The sequence below is a fragment of the Eleutherodactylus coqui genome, chromosome 2 (assembly GCF_035609145.1).
Source record: "Eleutherodactylus coqui strain aEleCoq1 chromosome 2, aEleCoq1.hap1, whole genome shotgun sequence".
NCBI classification, from domain to species: Eukaryota; Metazoa; Chordata; class Amphibia; order Anura; family Eleutherodactylidae; genus Eleutherodactylus; species Eleutherodactylus coqui.
Window position 1 is genome coordinate 289,184,323 of NC_089838.1, and position 14,854 is coordinate 289,199,176.

The 14,854-nt window shown below is 43.1% G+C and overlaps 1 protein-coding gene across 2 annotated transcripts; it reads right to left on the reverse strand.

Annotated features, from left to right (window-relative positions):
• Window positions 1-3,551: 3,551 nt before the first annotated feature.
• LOC136612683 (volume-regulated anion channel subunit LRRC8D-like) lies at window positions 3,552-14,508 on the reverse strand. 2 transcript variants are annotated; one of them, XM_066593196.1, is made up of 2 exons: window positions 14,428-14,508; window positions 3,552-11,647 (listed from the first exon to the last, which is right to left on the reverse strand). In XM_066593196.1, exons 1-2 carry the CDS (start codon window positions 14,441-14,443, stop codon window positions 9,297-9,299), a joined length of 2,367 nt encoding a protein of 788 aa, XP_066449293.1. In that variant the 5' UTR covers window positions 14,444-14,508; the 3' UTR covers window positions 3,552-9,296. The 2 variants fall into 2 exon arrangements, with proteins under 2 accessions (XP_066449293.1, XP_066449294.1); XM_066593197.1 differs by having other exon boundaries at window positions 14,394-14,434.
• Window positions 14,509-14,854: the final 346 nt, after the last annotated feature.

Here is a 14,854-nt window from a genome sequence, read left to right on the forward strand (position 1 = left end):
GGGAAGAGGAGGGGAGGCACTGAAGGAGTGGTCAGATAGGTAGGAGGAGAACCAGGAGAGAGCAGTGTCCTTTAGTCTGATGGAGCGAAGCATACTGAGGAGGAGTTTGTGGTCAACAGTGTCAAATGCTGCGGAGAGATCGAGGAGGATCAATAGAGAGTAGTCACCCCTTGATTTGGCTGTCAGGAGGTCATTTGACACTTTTGTAAGGGCGGTTTCTGTTGAGTATTGGGGGTGGAAGCCGGACTGTAGGGGGTCGAGAAGAGAGTTTTCTGATAGATAGCTTATAAGGCGGGAGTAAACCTGGTGTTCTAGTAGTTTGGTGACACTGCTAGCTTCTGACCCTGTCTACGAATCTGCTGCTTGCCATGACTTTTCCCATCCACCGTTGCTTGCCGTGATCTTGGCCCATCTGTCCTTGTCCTCTGCATGCTATTTTTTACTGTGTCCTAGTATCAACTGTTTAGCTTTAGGAGTTAAAGGGTGAAAACCAAAGAGTCCCTTAGACTCTGCTCTTGAATTTAGCCCTAAGCCAAATTGGTTGCAAATAAGTGTATTCACAATATCTCCTGCAAGGTATGTGACAGTTACCTGATGTACTTTACCTCTTCCAGACTCTTTCTATTTTAGTAGCCATGTGATCCCTCAACACTACAGAAACCGATTTATCTTAAGTTCTCTAACTAGATTGGTCAACCATCCCCGCACAGTAGAGTTGGATACAATGGATCACCCCAATGTCCCTTGCACTCTTTCTCCACTCTATAGCTAACCACCACAGTGTTCTACTTAATACAACTGACTGGCGAGTCTGTTTAACAGAGACGTCTCTGAAGTCCTCCAAAGGACTTGGTCTTTGTTTTCCACACAACCCTATAACCTTTCTCCAAATTTGCCCGATACCTATTTCAGAGGCTGCACAAGCGGCAGATATGTCTATTGTCAAAACATTCTTGTTTAGGGTCTGTAGACTAATTGGGTCAGTCTTGGGAACCTCCAGAGATCACTTTTTGCTTTTACTGTAAATAACCAGAGCTGTCTCTATTCATGGTGCACTCCAATGCAGTCCAAGTTCTACTCTTTCTATTCCTGCCATAATATGCAGAATTATTTGTATTATGTTGAATGGGGAGCTAAATGCCATAAGAACAGACTCTGAAGGGAATTACATCAATATATTTGATTTACTTTATAATGTATACCTGTAATGAGACGTCTAGAGAGAGTCATTTTGACCAGAGAACATCACTACCCAGAGGCGTAACTTGAAGCTCCTGGGCCCCAATGCAAAACCTGTAACGGGGCCCCCAACTATAATGCTTTACTCATAGTACTGGGCTCCCTATATGGAGAAGAGAGGCCTTATGGGCCCCCTAGGGCTCCTGGGCCCGGGTGCAACCGCATCCCCTGCATCCTCTATAGTTACGCCCCTGTCACCACCGTAACCTACAACGAAAGGTGGCATATTTGTTGGAGACTGGTGCAGGATGTTCTCCTGCAGATTTCATGTCTGTTATGATCTATGATGTCATTGGAGGTATATCCATGTGACACGTGACTATTACTTGTTCTGTTATGTTTCTATACTTTTTTTTTCTCTACAGTTCTCAAACAGCAGTCCTGGTGGGATGGGTTTTTTTATTTGTGATAGATTGTGCCATAACTTCTGTTTTCTTAAAAATCAAAAAATCTGTTTGAAACATGTATAATGAAAGCTATCAATTCTGCCCCAAATTCCCAACGTTGGCTGACATAAGGCTGGTGACACACAAGCGTATTATGGCCACATTTATGTGTCCATATATGGATGGGCGTCTCTTTCTGACCGTGGGTCTCCTGATCCGATTTCTGAGCATTATAGGAATCTATGATACTTGTAGTTTGGGATAGGAGACTCACAGCCAGGCTGGGACACCTGACCTATTATGGGTGCGTAAAAGCGGTCCTAGTGTATTTGGGTCCATGTGCTGTTCATGTTAATTCACGTTCAGAACACGCACGCGTTATAGCCTATGGGGCTATGCACACTGCCATTTTTTCATGAGGACTTATGTACCGTGTGAAAAAACTCATCATATGACCTATTCTTGTTACGGAAGACAATTACACATGGAAATACATGTCAATGTGTGGGCGGTCCGTATAAAGGCTGCACACCTCTCAGCACAATTTGCACATATGTCAAGTGTGCGCTTGGCCCTATACTTTCGAATATCACTGGCCTTAGGCCATATTTACACGGTTGATGTATTTGCATGAGTTTTGTGCATAGCAAACATTGAAAACTCAGAAGAAAACAGACCTCATTTTTTCTCGCGTGAGACAGAAAAATTGCAGCATGTCCTATTTTCGTGTGAAGAGTAGTACAAGAGTAGTGCATTGAAATGTGCGGTGTCCCACACATTGTACAGCACATGGATGGGGATTTAACCCCATCAATGGGCAAAATCTGCATGTGGAATTCTGACAGGGAAACAAACATTTACATGTCAAGAAGTGACATGTCACTTCTTGACGTGTAAACAAGATTTTCCGTGTTGGAGTTCCGCACGCAGATTTTGCCCATTGACAGGGCTAAATGCACCGTGGATCCGCACCAGAAAGACACAGATTATGATGCAGTTTTTAGAGGTGGAATTAACTTGTAAAATTCTGTGGACTACTCAGCAGCGACACTCAATGCACTGAGCGGCGGCTTCCAGTACTGACATGAGGGGAATGATGGGTGAGGTAAGGATAACACTTACACCCCTGGACTCAGCAGGTCACCTACTTTTAGCTCGTAAACTTAGCTTGGTACTATTGTATTATGTCTCCACCGGAAGTTGGGGGGGGACATAATGCAGCTGTGTTGACGGACCCTTTTTCTGATTGCCTGTCGCCCGCTGCCCTGTCAGCTGGGATTTGCTGTGCAGACTGTCGTCTGCCCTGGCCACCCCGCTGCCTGCAACACTGTTCTTCCCCACTGCTGAAGTGACGAGATCGCCCCACCACCACCGAGCACACTGTACTCCCCCCGATGCTGCATTGCCGAAATGTGAACGCTCATGGATAGTCCGCTCCCCTGGGAGTGTTTCTAGCTGCCTGTCGGCATCGGCGCCCCTGACAGCTGGGAGCAGGCAGGGGAGCGGAGTAGCCGTCAGCGGCGGCATCCGCTGAAGCTCCAGAGAGCGCAGCACGGGCTGTCCCACAGCGGTCAGCGGTGCATCAGCAGGGGGGAGGACAGTGTTGCCGGCAACTGGGTTGGGCAGGGGGGAAGACAGTATTGCCGGCAGCAGGCCAGCGATCGAGCTGTGCACGGCACTTCAGAGATGAAAGGGCAGCATGGAAAGGCCGCCAACACTTCTGAGCCAAGAGGACAGCGGAAGGAGCCAATCATAGGCTGGGGGAGTCACCCTGCATGTCAACCCAGCTGTATTATGTCTCCACCCCTAATTTCCGGTAGAGTCATAATACAACAGTACCGCTTAGCTTCTAGGACTAAAAGTAGCTGATGGTCTCTTTAATTTCTCATAACCCTGGAAGTAATGATTGCAAACTCAAACAGAAAGGAGTAAAAAAGGTTCTTTATATACCAAAAAAGAGACATATATACATAGATACAAAACATAAGAAAAAGTGCACCCAGTGTGTGCAAGAATAAATATAATGGACTTCATTCATTAAAAGTGTCTGAATAAAAAAACTGTCTTTACATCCCATAGCAACCAATCATAGCACAGTTTCAGAAATGCAAGCTGAACTCTGAGTGGTTGCTATTGGTCCGTTTTTCATGTAGACACTTTGATAAATGAGGCCTATAGCGCCAAACATTAACAGAAAGTCATTTTGTCCTTTGCTACGGTAAAGCCTTCGCTCATGATGAAAACTATTTTGCAGTTTACATATAGTATCAATATGTACAATAATCTGTATAACTTTGTTTTAATTCTCTTGAACTGGACTCAGGTTACAGCCTATGTTAGCATCCAGAGCTGGGATTTCTCCACAGGCCTAGGAAAATCTAAATGTCCAACTGTGTTAGGCTATGTTCACATCCGCATCCATTCGGAGCCTCCAACCCACGGATTTGGTTCAAAAAGCCTAACAAAATAGTGCAGCCTGTTGCATTATTTTATTCAGTAAATTACCAGGTGACATAAAGGAAGCTAGATGGCCCGTTCTAGTCAATGGGGTCCTTTGAGCACTGTTCACATCAGCAAAGTGCCGCATCCGAGACTTCCTTTATTTATGATGCTGTAACCTTATGACGGAGCAGAACAACTATGAACACAAATGAAAACGGCGCTTTAGAGATGCTTTCTGACTGTTACCAGCAGTCAGCAGAATTCTGAGTACAGCTCTGGGTTATAATACAAACCGTGAAGCAGGATCAGTACAAGATAAGTAACACAATACTTTTACAAAGTTAAGTAGATTTTACACTTAGGCCCTGTCCATGACCGTGACGGAATATCGCTAGCCATATTCTGCCGCAGGGGGAGAGCTGTCAGCTCTCTGCGGTGAGCCTATCTGACATGCTGCAATTTGAATCCCGCTAGTGGAGATTCTCCGCTCGTGGACAGGGGGCTACGCTTTCCAAAGTCATGCTATGGAAAGCGTTCACTGCGTTACCCGCGGCCGCATTATCGCTGCAGGCAACGCAATGAACTATTGTCCGTGGACAGGCAGCCCTAGGCTAGGTTCACACGGGGCGGATTTGCCGTGGAATTTCAGTGTGGAATTTCGCTGTGGCGAATCTGCCTGCGGCCGCTAATCCCGGGATTAGCCAGCCATTTGGACAAGATTTGTCAAAAATCTCATCCACACGGGGCGGCCAATCCGTCGTGAAAATCCGGGCGGATCCGGCGCTGTGGTGCGGAATTGACAGCTGCAGCATATCAATTCTTTTTTTTTTCTTTTCCCATAGAGAGAAGCAAGGCCGCAGCGGAATGCCAGCGGCCAAATCGCTCCAAAACCTGCGGCGAAATGGTGTGGCTCTTTTTGAAGTTGCAGCTGTCCCGCGGAATTCCCGTGGTGGGCTGGGAATCCACCCTGTGTGAACCCTGCCTTATGTATATTATTAAGGGCCCTTTTACACGGATTGATTATCAGTTAATCGCTGGATTGTATAAAACTGAACTATAGGTACATTCATTTTTACTTTTTGCGCATGCTCAGAGTGCAGAACAGAACAATGCCTCTACAGCACCACCTATTGGAAGGCAGCATTACTGCAAGCCAATGTCAGTGCTTTTAACAAGCCTTGTAACAATGACTGAGAATTATGTATATTTCCCAGAGGAGCATGGATGGCCTTATAATTGTGCTCAAACACCTTCTAGGTGCCCTTTCTAAGGGCTCATGAGCACTTCGCACTCCAGCAGGTCACAAGATTCACTTTATGATGTCACTGATTACTCTGGGAGTAATCCAACAATGTAAAAATTAATACGCCTTATAATTGCTTAATGTATACAAGGCCTACGATTCAATAGCAAATGATAATTTATTCGCCGTTTAGTTTATGTTGGCACAAAAGCCCGTCTATAATTGGCCCATGTAAACAGGCAGTCGGTCAGCTATGAACAACTGCCTGTTAACTCTTAAAGGAAGCGGGCTGCTGGAAGAGCTCTCCGGGACCCTCTACCTCCATTCAGTGAGTGGAAGTAGAGGAGCGATCATTGACACCCATGTAAAAGGACTGATAGTAATGTAGATTATACAGTGAAACCTCTGCAAAAGAATCTCTTTGAGTTCCATAAAGTATAAATGGTTCTCAAATATGATTGTTGTTTGTATTGCAGCAACATATTTAGCAATGCCTTGCAATTGTGGAAGTAACAATTAACTAAAATGAAAAAAAATTGAAACAAATGAACAAACTATTAGGTTACTAATACATGGCAACATTCTTTCCCTGCCAAACACAGGCAAAGAACCGCTGATTGCAGCCGGCACCTGGACTCATCATAGCGATTGAACTGACAAGTCAAGGTGCCGGCCATAATCAGCGCAGCTCTGTCTGTGTTTGAGGCCTCATTCACACGAGCGTGGTTTTAGCGCATCATAGGCACATGAAAAGATTGCGTCTAAAAGAACCAATGGTTTCCTATAGAACCGTTCAGATGAAGAGATTTTAGACGCGCAAAAAAACCTGCATCTAACAAAGATAGTACCTGCGACTGCAAAGCTCACATCTAAGGTCCGTGGTGCGAGAATAGATAGGACCTGATCTATCTTTGGTGCGTGATGTGCAGGAATTTTCATAGACTCCCATGGGAGCTAGATAACACACACCACGCAGCTCTCGATCGTGGGAACGGCAATTTCACAGCTAATTAAGCTTGAGACTTAATTGCTGGAAATCACCTGTTCACACGATTTTTAGTGCAGTATAGCTGCAATTCTTTCACGCGCTTATAATGCGCCAAAACCACGCTCGTGTTAACGAGGCCTTAAAGGCGAGAGAGATCTTTAGACAAAAGGAGAGCGGTCCCTACCCACAGGAGCTTACAATCTAGTTGATGTTTAGGTGTGGAGTTGGCCACTGTAGATTTGTTCCACAGTATGAGGGTGCATTCCCACGAACGTATATCGGCTCGGTTTTCACGCCGAGCCGGTATACGTCATCCTCAGTTGCAGGGTGGGGAGGATGGAAGAGCCAGGAGCAGGAACTGAGCTGCCGCCCCCTCTCTTCCTCCTCTCCGCCCCTCTGCACTATTTGTGGTGACACAAAATCACTATATTGCAGATCACAGATGCGATATCACTGCGATTTTCTCGCAGCACTATCGCTGTTGCCCGTGTGAAAGAGGCCTAATACAGACCTTTTTCACATTAGATTTGGTATGTATCCATCAAAAATGCTTCATTGGATGTTATATGTATGAAGGTATTCACTGTATATATTATAGCATATGGCAGCAGCCAGCCTTAGAGACCTTTTGTATCGGCGGAATATTGCGCACCACAAGTCACAATAAATTCCACACCAATATCCCCACGGCTCAGTGCGGATTTTGATGCTGAAAGAAAATGGCTTTAATCAGTCTGCAATTTTGCATCAAAATCCGCAGTTGTGGATTGAGGCGCAGAATTCCACAGCAGCAAATTCTAATTATTCCGCCGGTGTGAAAGGTCCCTTAGAGAGCAGTTACACACTGTGGAAGTCTCACCTATAAAAACCATACAGCCAAAAATGTGTTGAAAATCATTCCAGAAAGTGTAGATGCGCGCTTTAGAGCCATTGTCAATAGTTTCCGTTTTCCACCAACACACTGCTTCTAACGTGTTTCTACACGGCTACCATGCAAGTCAATGTGTCACTCATTGACTAATGTTTGAAGATTGACCTGTGTGGCTGTAATTGCACACACAGTTTTTTATGCAGTTTTTTGAGCCAAAGCCAGATGTGGATTATAACGGAATGGGAACTATAAGGGAAGGACTTCTATCTGCTGGATCCACCTCCGGTTTGGGCTCAAAAATCTGCAACAAAAACTGATTCCAACCTAAGTGATGCATATTTGTAGCAAATTACAATACTTTATATGTAGACCATTTTAAAAATACGTATGGACATTTTACAACTGTCATTAGCACTTAGATTTTACCCCTTATTTCCTTCTGTATTTCAATTTCCCCATTTATCTCAAAACTGAAGAATTGCCCCAAAAATATGTATGGAAAAAAAATCTGAATAGAAGCATGCTGCAGATTTTCAAATCCGCAACATGTCATGCATTTCTCACTGTGAATTTCACCCCTTTAATGTACAAGATTGAAATCTGTGTTGAATCCGCATGTAGCAAATGCTGCAGAAGCACTTGGGTTTGTGCTGTAATGAGTGGCAGACTTCTTCAACTACATGTGGACCCAGCCTTAAAGGCAATCTGTCAGCTGGAGCATGCTGTCCAAACTGCTGGCCTGATGTTATAGAGCAGGAGGAGCTGAGCAGATTAATGTCTAGTTTTATGGGGGGAAACATCTGTATAAATTGTATTTTATTCATTAAAACCTTTGCTTATTCTGAGCTGAACAGTCCAATGGGCAGTCCTATCAGTGATTGACTTCCTTCACTGTATGTACACTTATACACAGCTGTCAGTCACTGATAGCTCCTCCTATTGGACTGTTCAGCTAAGAATGTGCAGAGATATAAATGAATAAAACACAAGTAATATTGAATCTTTCCCTGTAAAGCTTTATATCAATCTGCTCAGCTCCTCCTGCTCTATCACATGGTGTTTGAAGTTTGGAAAGCATTTTCGAGCTGATGAACTCCCTTTAACCCTTTCCAATCCACTGTTTGACGCCTTCCTTCATTCTGATTGAAGCTTGTACAGCTCCAATGTCAGATGATGTCTGACTGGGTATTCTCACCATCTATTGCCAGCCACTCCACTGTCGGAGCCTCTCTGGAGCACACACACATTGGCTTTAGCCAGCAGATGACATTGCTGCATAACAGCAAAAAGAGAAAGCCTTTTAGGAAACCCTGAATCCAAAATTGGATTGGAAAGGGTTAGAGTTCTTACAGTTAGGTTTTATGCACCTGGCAAAGCCATGTTTGCATGGAGTCAGTACAGCAGTATATGGATCCTTACCTATGCGGTTGTATGGTACTTTCCGGCAGCACCATATTATCTGGATATTTACACCTGGAAATAATATAGAGGATAATATCTCTGTAATACAACTTCCAGTGGGGCATACAACAAAATGTGAGTACAGACATACAGAAAGAGCTCAAATTTGTATGGTGCCATATTACTGCTATGTAGGAGATTGTACATAAAGCCTTACTAGTGTCTACCATGTTGTTCCCCTAAACCAGTGTTTCCCAAACTCCAGTCCTCACAGACCCCCTAATAGGTCATGTTTTCAGGATATCCTATAGAGAGAACATTTGTAGCATTGTCTGAGGCACCGACAATAATTACATCACCTGTGCAAAACTGAGGAAATCCCGAAAACATGACCTGTTGGGGTGCCCAGAGGACTGGAGTTGGGAAACACTGCCCTAAATTAAGGAAGGGGGTTTATGAGAACCCCCTATCCATGCATGCTTTTAATAAGAGCTGTTTTCAGTATCTTCCATTTAAAACGGGTTAGAAAAATTAGGCTTTCTTTTTTCGTGAAACACCACCCTTGTCCATAGGCTATGGCTGGGTTCCTTTTTTATTCCCATAAAGCTGTCAATTAGGGCATCTGTTTTCTCTCTGTAATAATTCTGACAGTTGGGTAATATACTGTTGACACTTATGTGATGTTTGTGGTGGACATAAGACCATTAAGGGATGAATCATTATCATTTACAACAATGTTCTCCTTAGTTCTGGAGCTAATGTTCCCAATATGTGTTCTTCCACATTAAGCCCCCCTTTCTTCAGCTGTAAACAATTTGCAATCTCCTCTGGCAAGGCAGTCAAGTTGTTGCCCATAAGGTCCAAGCTGGACAGGAGAGGTAGCTGTCCAATCTCAGGTGGTAGACTGCTAAGTTTGTTAAAACTAACATAGAGGCACCTGAGTCTAGCGCAACGGAACAACTGACGTGGTAGGGAAGAGATTTGATTATATATCATTGCTAGTGTTTCTAAACGTGTTAAGTGACCAACTTCAGGGGGGATAAGTCTGATGCGATTATAGCTTACATCTAAGTGTCTTAACCTAACAAGATTAAAAAGAGAAACTGGTAAGTTCTCCAGATGGTTATGGGATATGGAGAGCTCTTCCAAGTTACGTAGAAGCTCAATAGATGGTGGAAGACGGCAGATGGCATTGTGGCATAATCTTAAGATACTAAGGCTTCGAAGACGGTGAAGGGTTCCTAGTTCATCCACATACTTCAGATGATTGGCTGTTAAATCAATACATTGCAAACTTGGTAAGCCAAGAAGTGCACCAGGGGTTTTTGAGATCTTGCAGTGGCAAAGTTTAAGCACCTGTAAGTGGTTCATCTTTTTTAGTTGACCCAGGGACCCAAGCTCAGTGTCTCCATTCTGTATACTAAAACTTGTCAGCTGCCCCGCCACATCCACCACTGCTGAAGGTAGATGAGACAAGTTAGTTGTCAAAGAAAGAGACTGAAGTCCAGACAGTCCACATAGAGATTGTAGGTGAATGGACTTATTGTTGGAGCAGTTGAGGTTGCCGGAAAGATGGAGTTGATTTAAATTCTTTAAAGAGTACATCCAAGATGGAAGTTCTTCCATGTCTGTGAATTTAACATAGAGCACTTTTAATCGCTCGCGAATGTAAGAGAAGGCATCTCGGTCCATTTTGACTGAGCAGTGACTGATATGGAGCTCCGAGAGATATTTGAGTTGAGATACTGCTCCTACAAGCTTTGCAGACGAGATCAGCTCTATCTTGAGAACCTGAATCTCACTCAATTCGTAAACATCTTTTGGTATTACAGGGATCATGGAGAGTTGAAGCTCAAAGCGTCCATTGGTGTCCTTGTGGACCATCTGTCTCAGTTTCTCTGCTGGCCACTCAGAATTAAGTACTAGCTCTCTGAGCCTTCCTTCACTTACAGCTGAGAGAAACACGGAGAATCTCCTTGAGTACAACGTGTCATAGCGGTCTACCATGTGTAACATGAAGGCAAAATCATTTTTCACATCTGGGATTTCACCAAAGCCAGCTCCTTCACTATTTTTTTCAAAGGAGTATACCTTGAGTGAATTAGTAAATAACCAAAAAGATGCATAAGCAGTCAGGAAAGCATAGATACAAACAAGCAAAATATAGGTCAACAGAAGTTTTTCTAGTATGAAAGCCATGTTGTGTGTGCACTTGAATTCAGAATATCCCATGAGATTGTGTATGCCTGGTTTACAAACATGGCGGAAGCTAAATGAACCTACCAAACTGAGTGAGTACCCAAGGATTATTGCTACTTCAACCACTTTGAAAAAAGTTTGACCGACATAAACTCTATGCACAATATCTGAGTCCTCCGCGTGAGCTCGAAAATGACGTATCCGCTCAAATAAAGCCTTAGCTTGCTCTCCCTCCTTTTTATCCAAGATTGCCGACACTGCAAGTGGTACATGTGAAAATGGCATTTCAGTTATCAATGGTGTCCTGGGGGAATATTCCATAGAACGGAAAGTGCTGGATTTTTGACGGTGATGTTCTGGAGGTGGTTGGTCACTAGTTTCTTCAAGTGTTTTAGTGGTCCATGGAGAGTCAAAACATTTTGCCAGGATAGATAGGAAAAGCTCAATCTTAGAAGATGTTTTGGGATACTTGAACCAGAAATTACTGCTCACCAGTAGTATCAAAGTATTGATAAGGGCTAAGTAAGGAAAATACTTGGACTGCCAAGGTACGACTTTGTGGTAGCAAACAGCACTCACATACCTATACTGCTGGTAGTCTAAGTTGGTCAAGTAGCCAATTCTTTTTGGCCTATTTGGAGTAGGTTGTGTGGCCATGCCAGCTTCACTAAAGTCATTTGACACATTCCTGGGAAGCTTTTTAGCTTGTGGCATACAGACAACTTTATCCGTGATGATAAGTAGTGAGGCAGAGAAGAAACAATTCATAAGCATAATTATAAGGAGATAATCCATGAGAACATCCCACCAAGGTTTCATAGCCTTGAAATGGGCCTGGGTCTCGCCAAGCGATGCGGCCTCGCTTACTGTGAGCATACCTGAAATTGAAGAAAAAGTTGGAAAATATACAAAACATGAAAATTCAGATTTTTTGAGTTTTTCAAGATTTGTTAATACTTTTTGGCTTTGGCTGTCCATTTTTAATTGGAGTGACAGTCGTTATTTCTAAAGCAAGATTGCTATATTATCCTACAACTCTAGTTGGCCATTGACTAGATGAGGGACATTGTTTCTGCTTCAAATGTTGATGCAGAAATAGACCATGTTTAAAGGGAAACTTCCACTAGGATTTTACCACCTAAACTGCCATACTACGTGGGGGTTGGGCATGTTGACAATGTTTTTTTCCTATACTGTAGTACCTTTCCATTGTCTATAAATCATGATCCAAATTGTCTCACCGTGTATGGCAATGAGCAAGATGGCATCAGTTTGAATGCTTTACTTTTGTCTGATCAATACATCTGGCCCCGCTTTCTGCAGAATAGTGCTGCAAATCCCACACCTGCACCTTACGAGATGTGGCATAGGAGTAGCTGACGATCCTGGCCGTCTTCCTTGGTCCATCACGCATGCCTCAGTGGAGGAGGAGGTCTCAGCAGTGTTATAGAAGCCACTCTGCGTCACAGCCAGCAAATGCATGATGGATCTAGGAAATTTTGGGGGATCCTCAGTTATACCTGTGCCACATCTCACACACAATGATTTACAGTGGCTGTCAATAATGGAGAAGAGTAGTTGGAACAGGAGAGACGCCTGAATACGCCAGGCTTATCTTGGCTAGGATAGGCAAAGTGGACTCATCTTTGCCTCATTGGTTGGACAAGTTTAGATTGTGATTACGGAAGTATAAAGTACTACAATATAAAAAAAATACATTGTCAACATTCCTACCTACACATAGTACAGTTGTATTGGCGGATTAGGTGGTAAAATCCTAGTGACAGGTTCCCTTTAAGATAATTGTTCGCCGCACAGTCACTTAACTCCCTCTCAGGCCATATTCACACAGCTGAGAGCGAGTTGCGCCCAAGATTCTTGGGCACAACCGGCATTGGATAGCATATAAGCGCCCTGTCCTTGTGCGGGACAACGCACGTTTATATGTATTTTTGTTATCTGAGAATTGTACCAGAATACGACAGGCAGTGATTTTTTTTCAAACTCGGACTATCGGTTGGGTTCTTTTCCCGTGCAACTTCTGTCCATCTCGGAATCGGAAAGAACTTGGATAGGAATATCAACTATGTGAATACAGCATCGGCGTTATCTCCAAAGGGAGGCAAATGGCTGACAGACATATCTTCCATTGCTTAACTTGAGAGAAGAATTGTGAATGCAGCTCTGGACTCAAGAATACAGGCTATAACTTTTGGTTCAGTACAAGATATGTAATATATTTAAAAAGTTACTGAAATTAGTTTATGAAAGCGAGGAACAAGCGTCTTAGAGCATGTTCACATGTTCTCAAACTGATAGAATATGAAGTAAGCATGTAGCAAGAATACAATTAAATACGTGTATTTTTTGCTGCACTACATGATTTTTTACATCTCAGTTTTGCCCATTAAAGTCAATAATTAAACATTAAGTCCAAACTACTGAATAGAGCATGAAAACCATATAGTTTCGAGCTGCATTTTTTTATGCATAAGGGTGCGTTCAAACAATGCGTGCATTCCCTATGGGGCACGCATGTCCTATCTTTGCAGGCACGCACCTGCAAAGTACGGACATGTGAACACACCATAGGGAATGCATTGTTGCAAATAGAAGCGTGTTCTTGTGCGTGCGTATGTATGCACAAAAACACGCTTGTGTGAACGCACCCTAAGTCTGTATTCACAAGGGTGATTTTCCTGCTGGAAAAAGAATCCAGTCATTTGAATGGGTTAATTCACACAAGCAATTTTTCTCTGGGATCGATAGCCGTTGTTGGAAAAGTCACTGCATATCCTATTTTTGTACAATTCTTCAAGAATTTTCAATTACTTCCTATGGGAACGTTAATACGCATATTGCTATAGGGACCACATAAAAAAAGCAGAATGCAGAGCAGTGAAAAACAGATGTAAAACGGATGCAAACTACATATGAAAATCGCATGGAAAATGGTTAATATATAAATGCAGCCTCACAATGACATGTCTGACGCTGTGATATATTAACACATAGCCAAGTCCCGCTCCCTCTTCCTCCTATCTAATCCTCTACTGCTATCTTGTATTAACCGCAGTTATAAGAAAACTTAAAAACTTAAAAATTGGTTATTATCGTACAAAAACACATACTTGCTTCACGCCTTCCCTCTATCAGATATTGCCCTCCAATATATACCAGCCAACAGGTCCCAATCTGTAAGATAACTTTGTAATTTGCTGATGGGCTTATTACGATACATGCATTGCCTTTTGTACAAAATCTTTGCAGCATCATACAGTATATAGCCTCAAATCACCAATAGGTGGCAGAAAAAGCTTCAGTGCGTTGGCTATTACAGATATAGGTGGTCCTCTATCCTAGAGTATTCCTAAATGGCCTTTGATTAAAAGTCAGTTCATCAGTAAGTTTGTTATAGATGATATTACCAAGGAGTATAACGATCACCATCTCTAGAAATTAGCCCTATACATATTCTACTGCTCATTCAAAAAGATGCCCTCTACCTGGCAAGTGCTACATGGCCCCATCTGTTTGTTTGACCCATGGACTGTCCCACCTATGTTTACCATTCCCCTTCGGGATTATCCTACTGAACGCTTACAACTTTGCAAGTCTTCTTACCTCGTTAGAGTCCTGTTAAAATTACAGTCCTTACCTCTACGGGCGAGCATTTTTAACCAGGAAGTTGCAGCAGATTCTTTCTCAATCCAGGACAAGCCTCAACGAGTAATGTCGCCTTTATCTTCAGAACATTTAAAAGTGCCTTCCCCTCCAACTCCTTTCCCAAGGCTAATAGTTTTGTCGGACAGTAACTTTTACTCCACAGCCACCTTGCACGTGTTCCTCTCTGCAGCTACGTCTAAGAGTTGATAGCCTCACCCACACAATCCTTTGCTTGGTTGAAGCATGAGTCAATCATGCAAAACTAGGTTTTCAAATACTGTGTACACGGCTTTCTAGTTATTAAAGGATTTACTCTTTATGAGCTTTACATTGTTGACTGATCAGTGTATTTACGCGGTTCGTATACTCAACAAATGGTGGATAAGAACTTTGTAAGCTTTGGAAATACGAAGGCCATT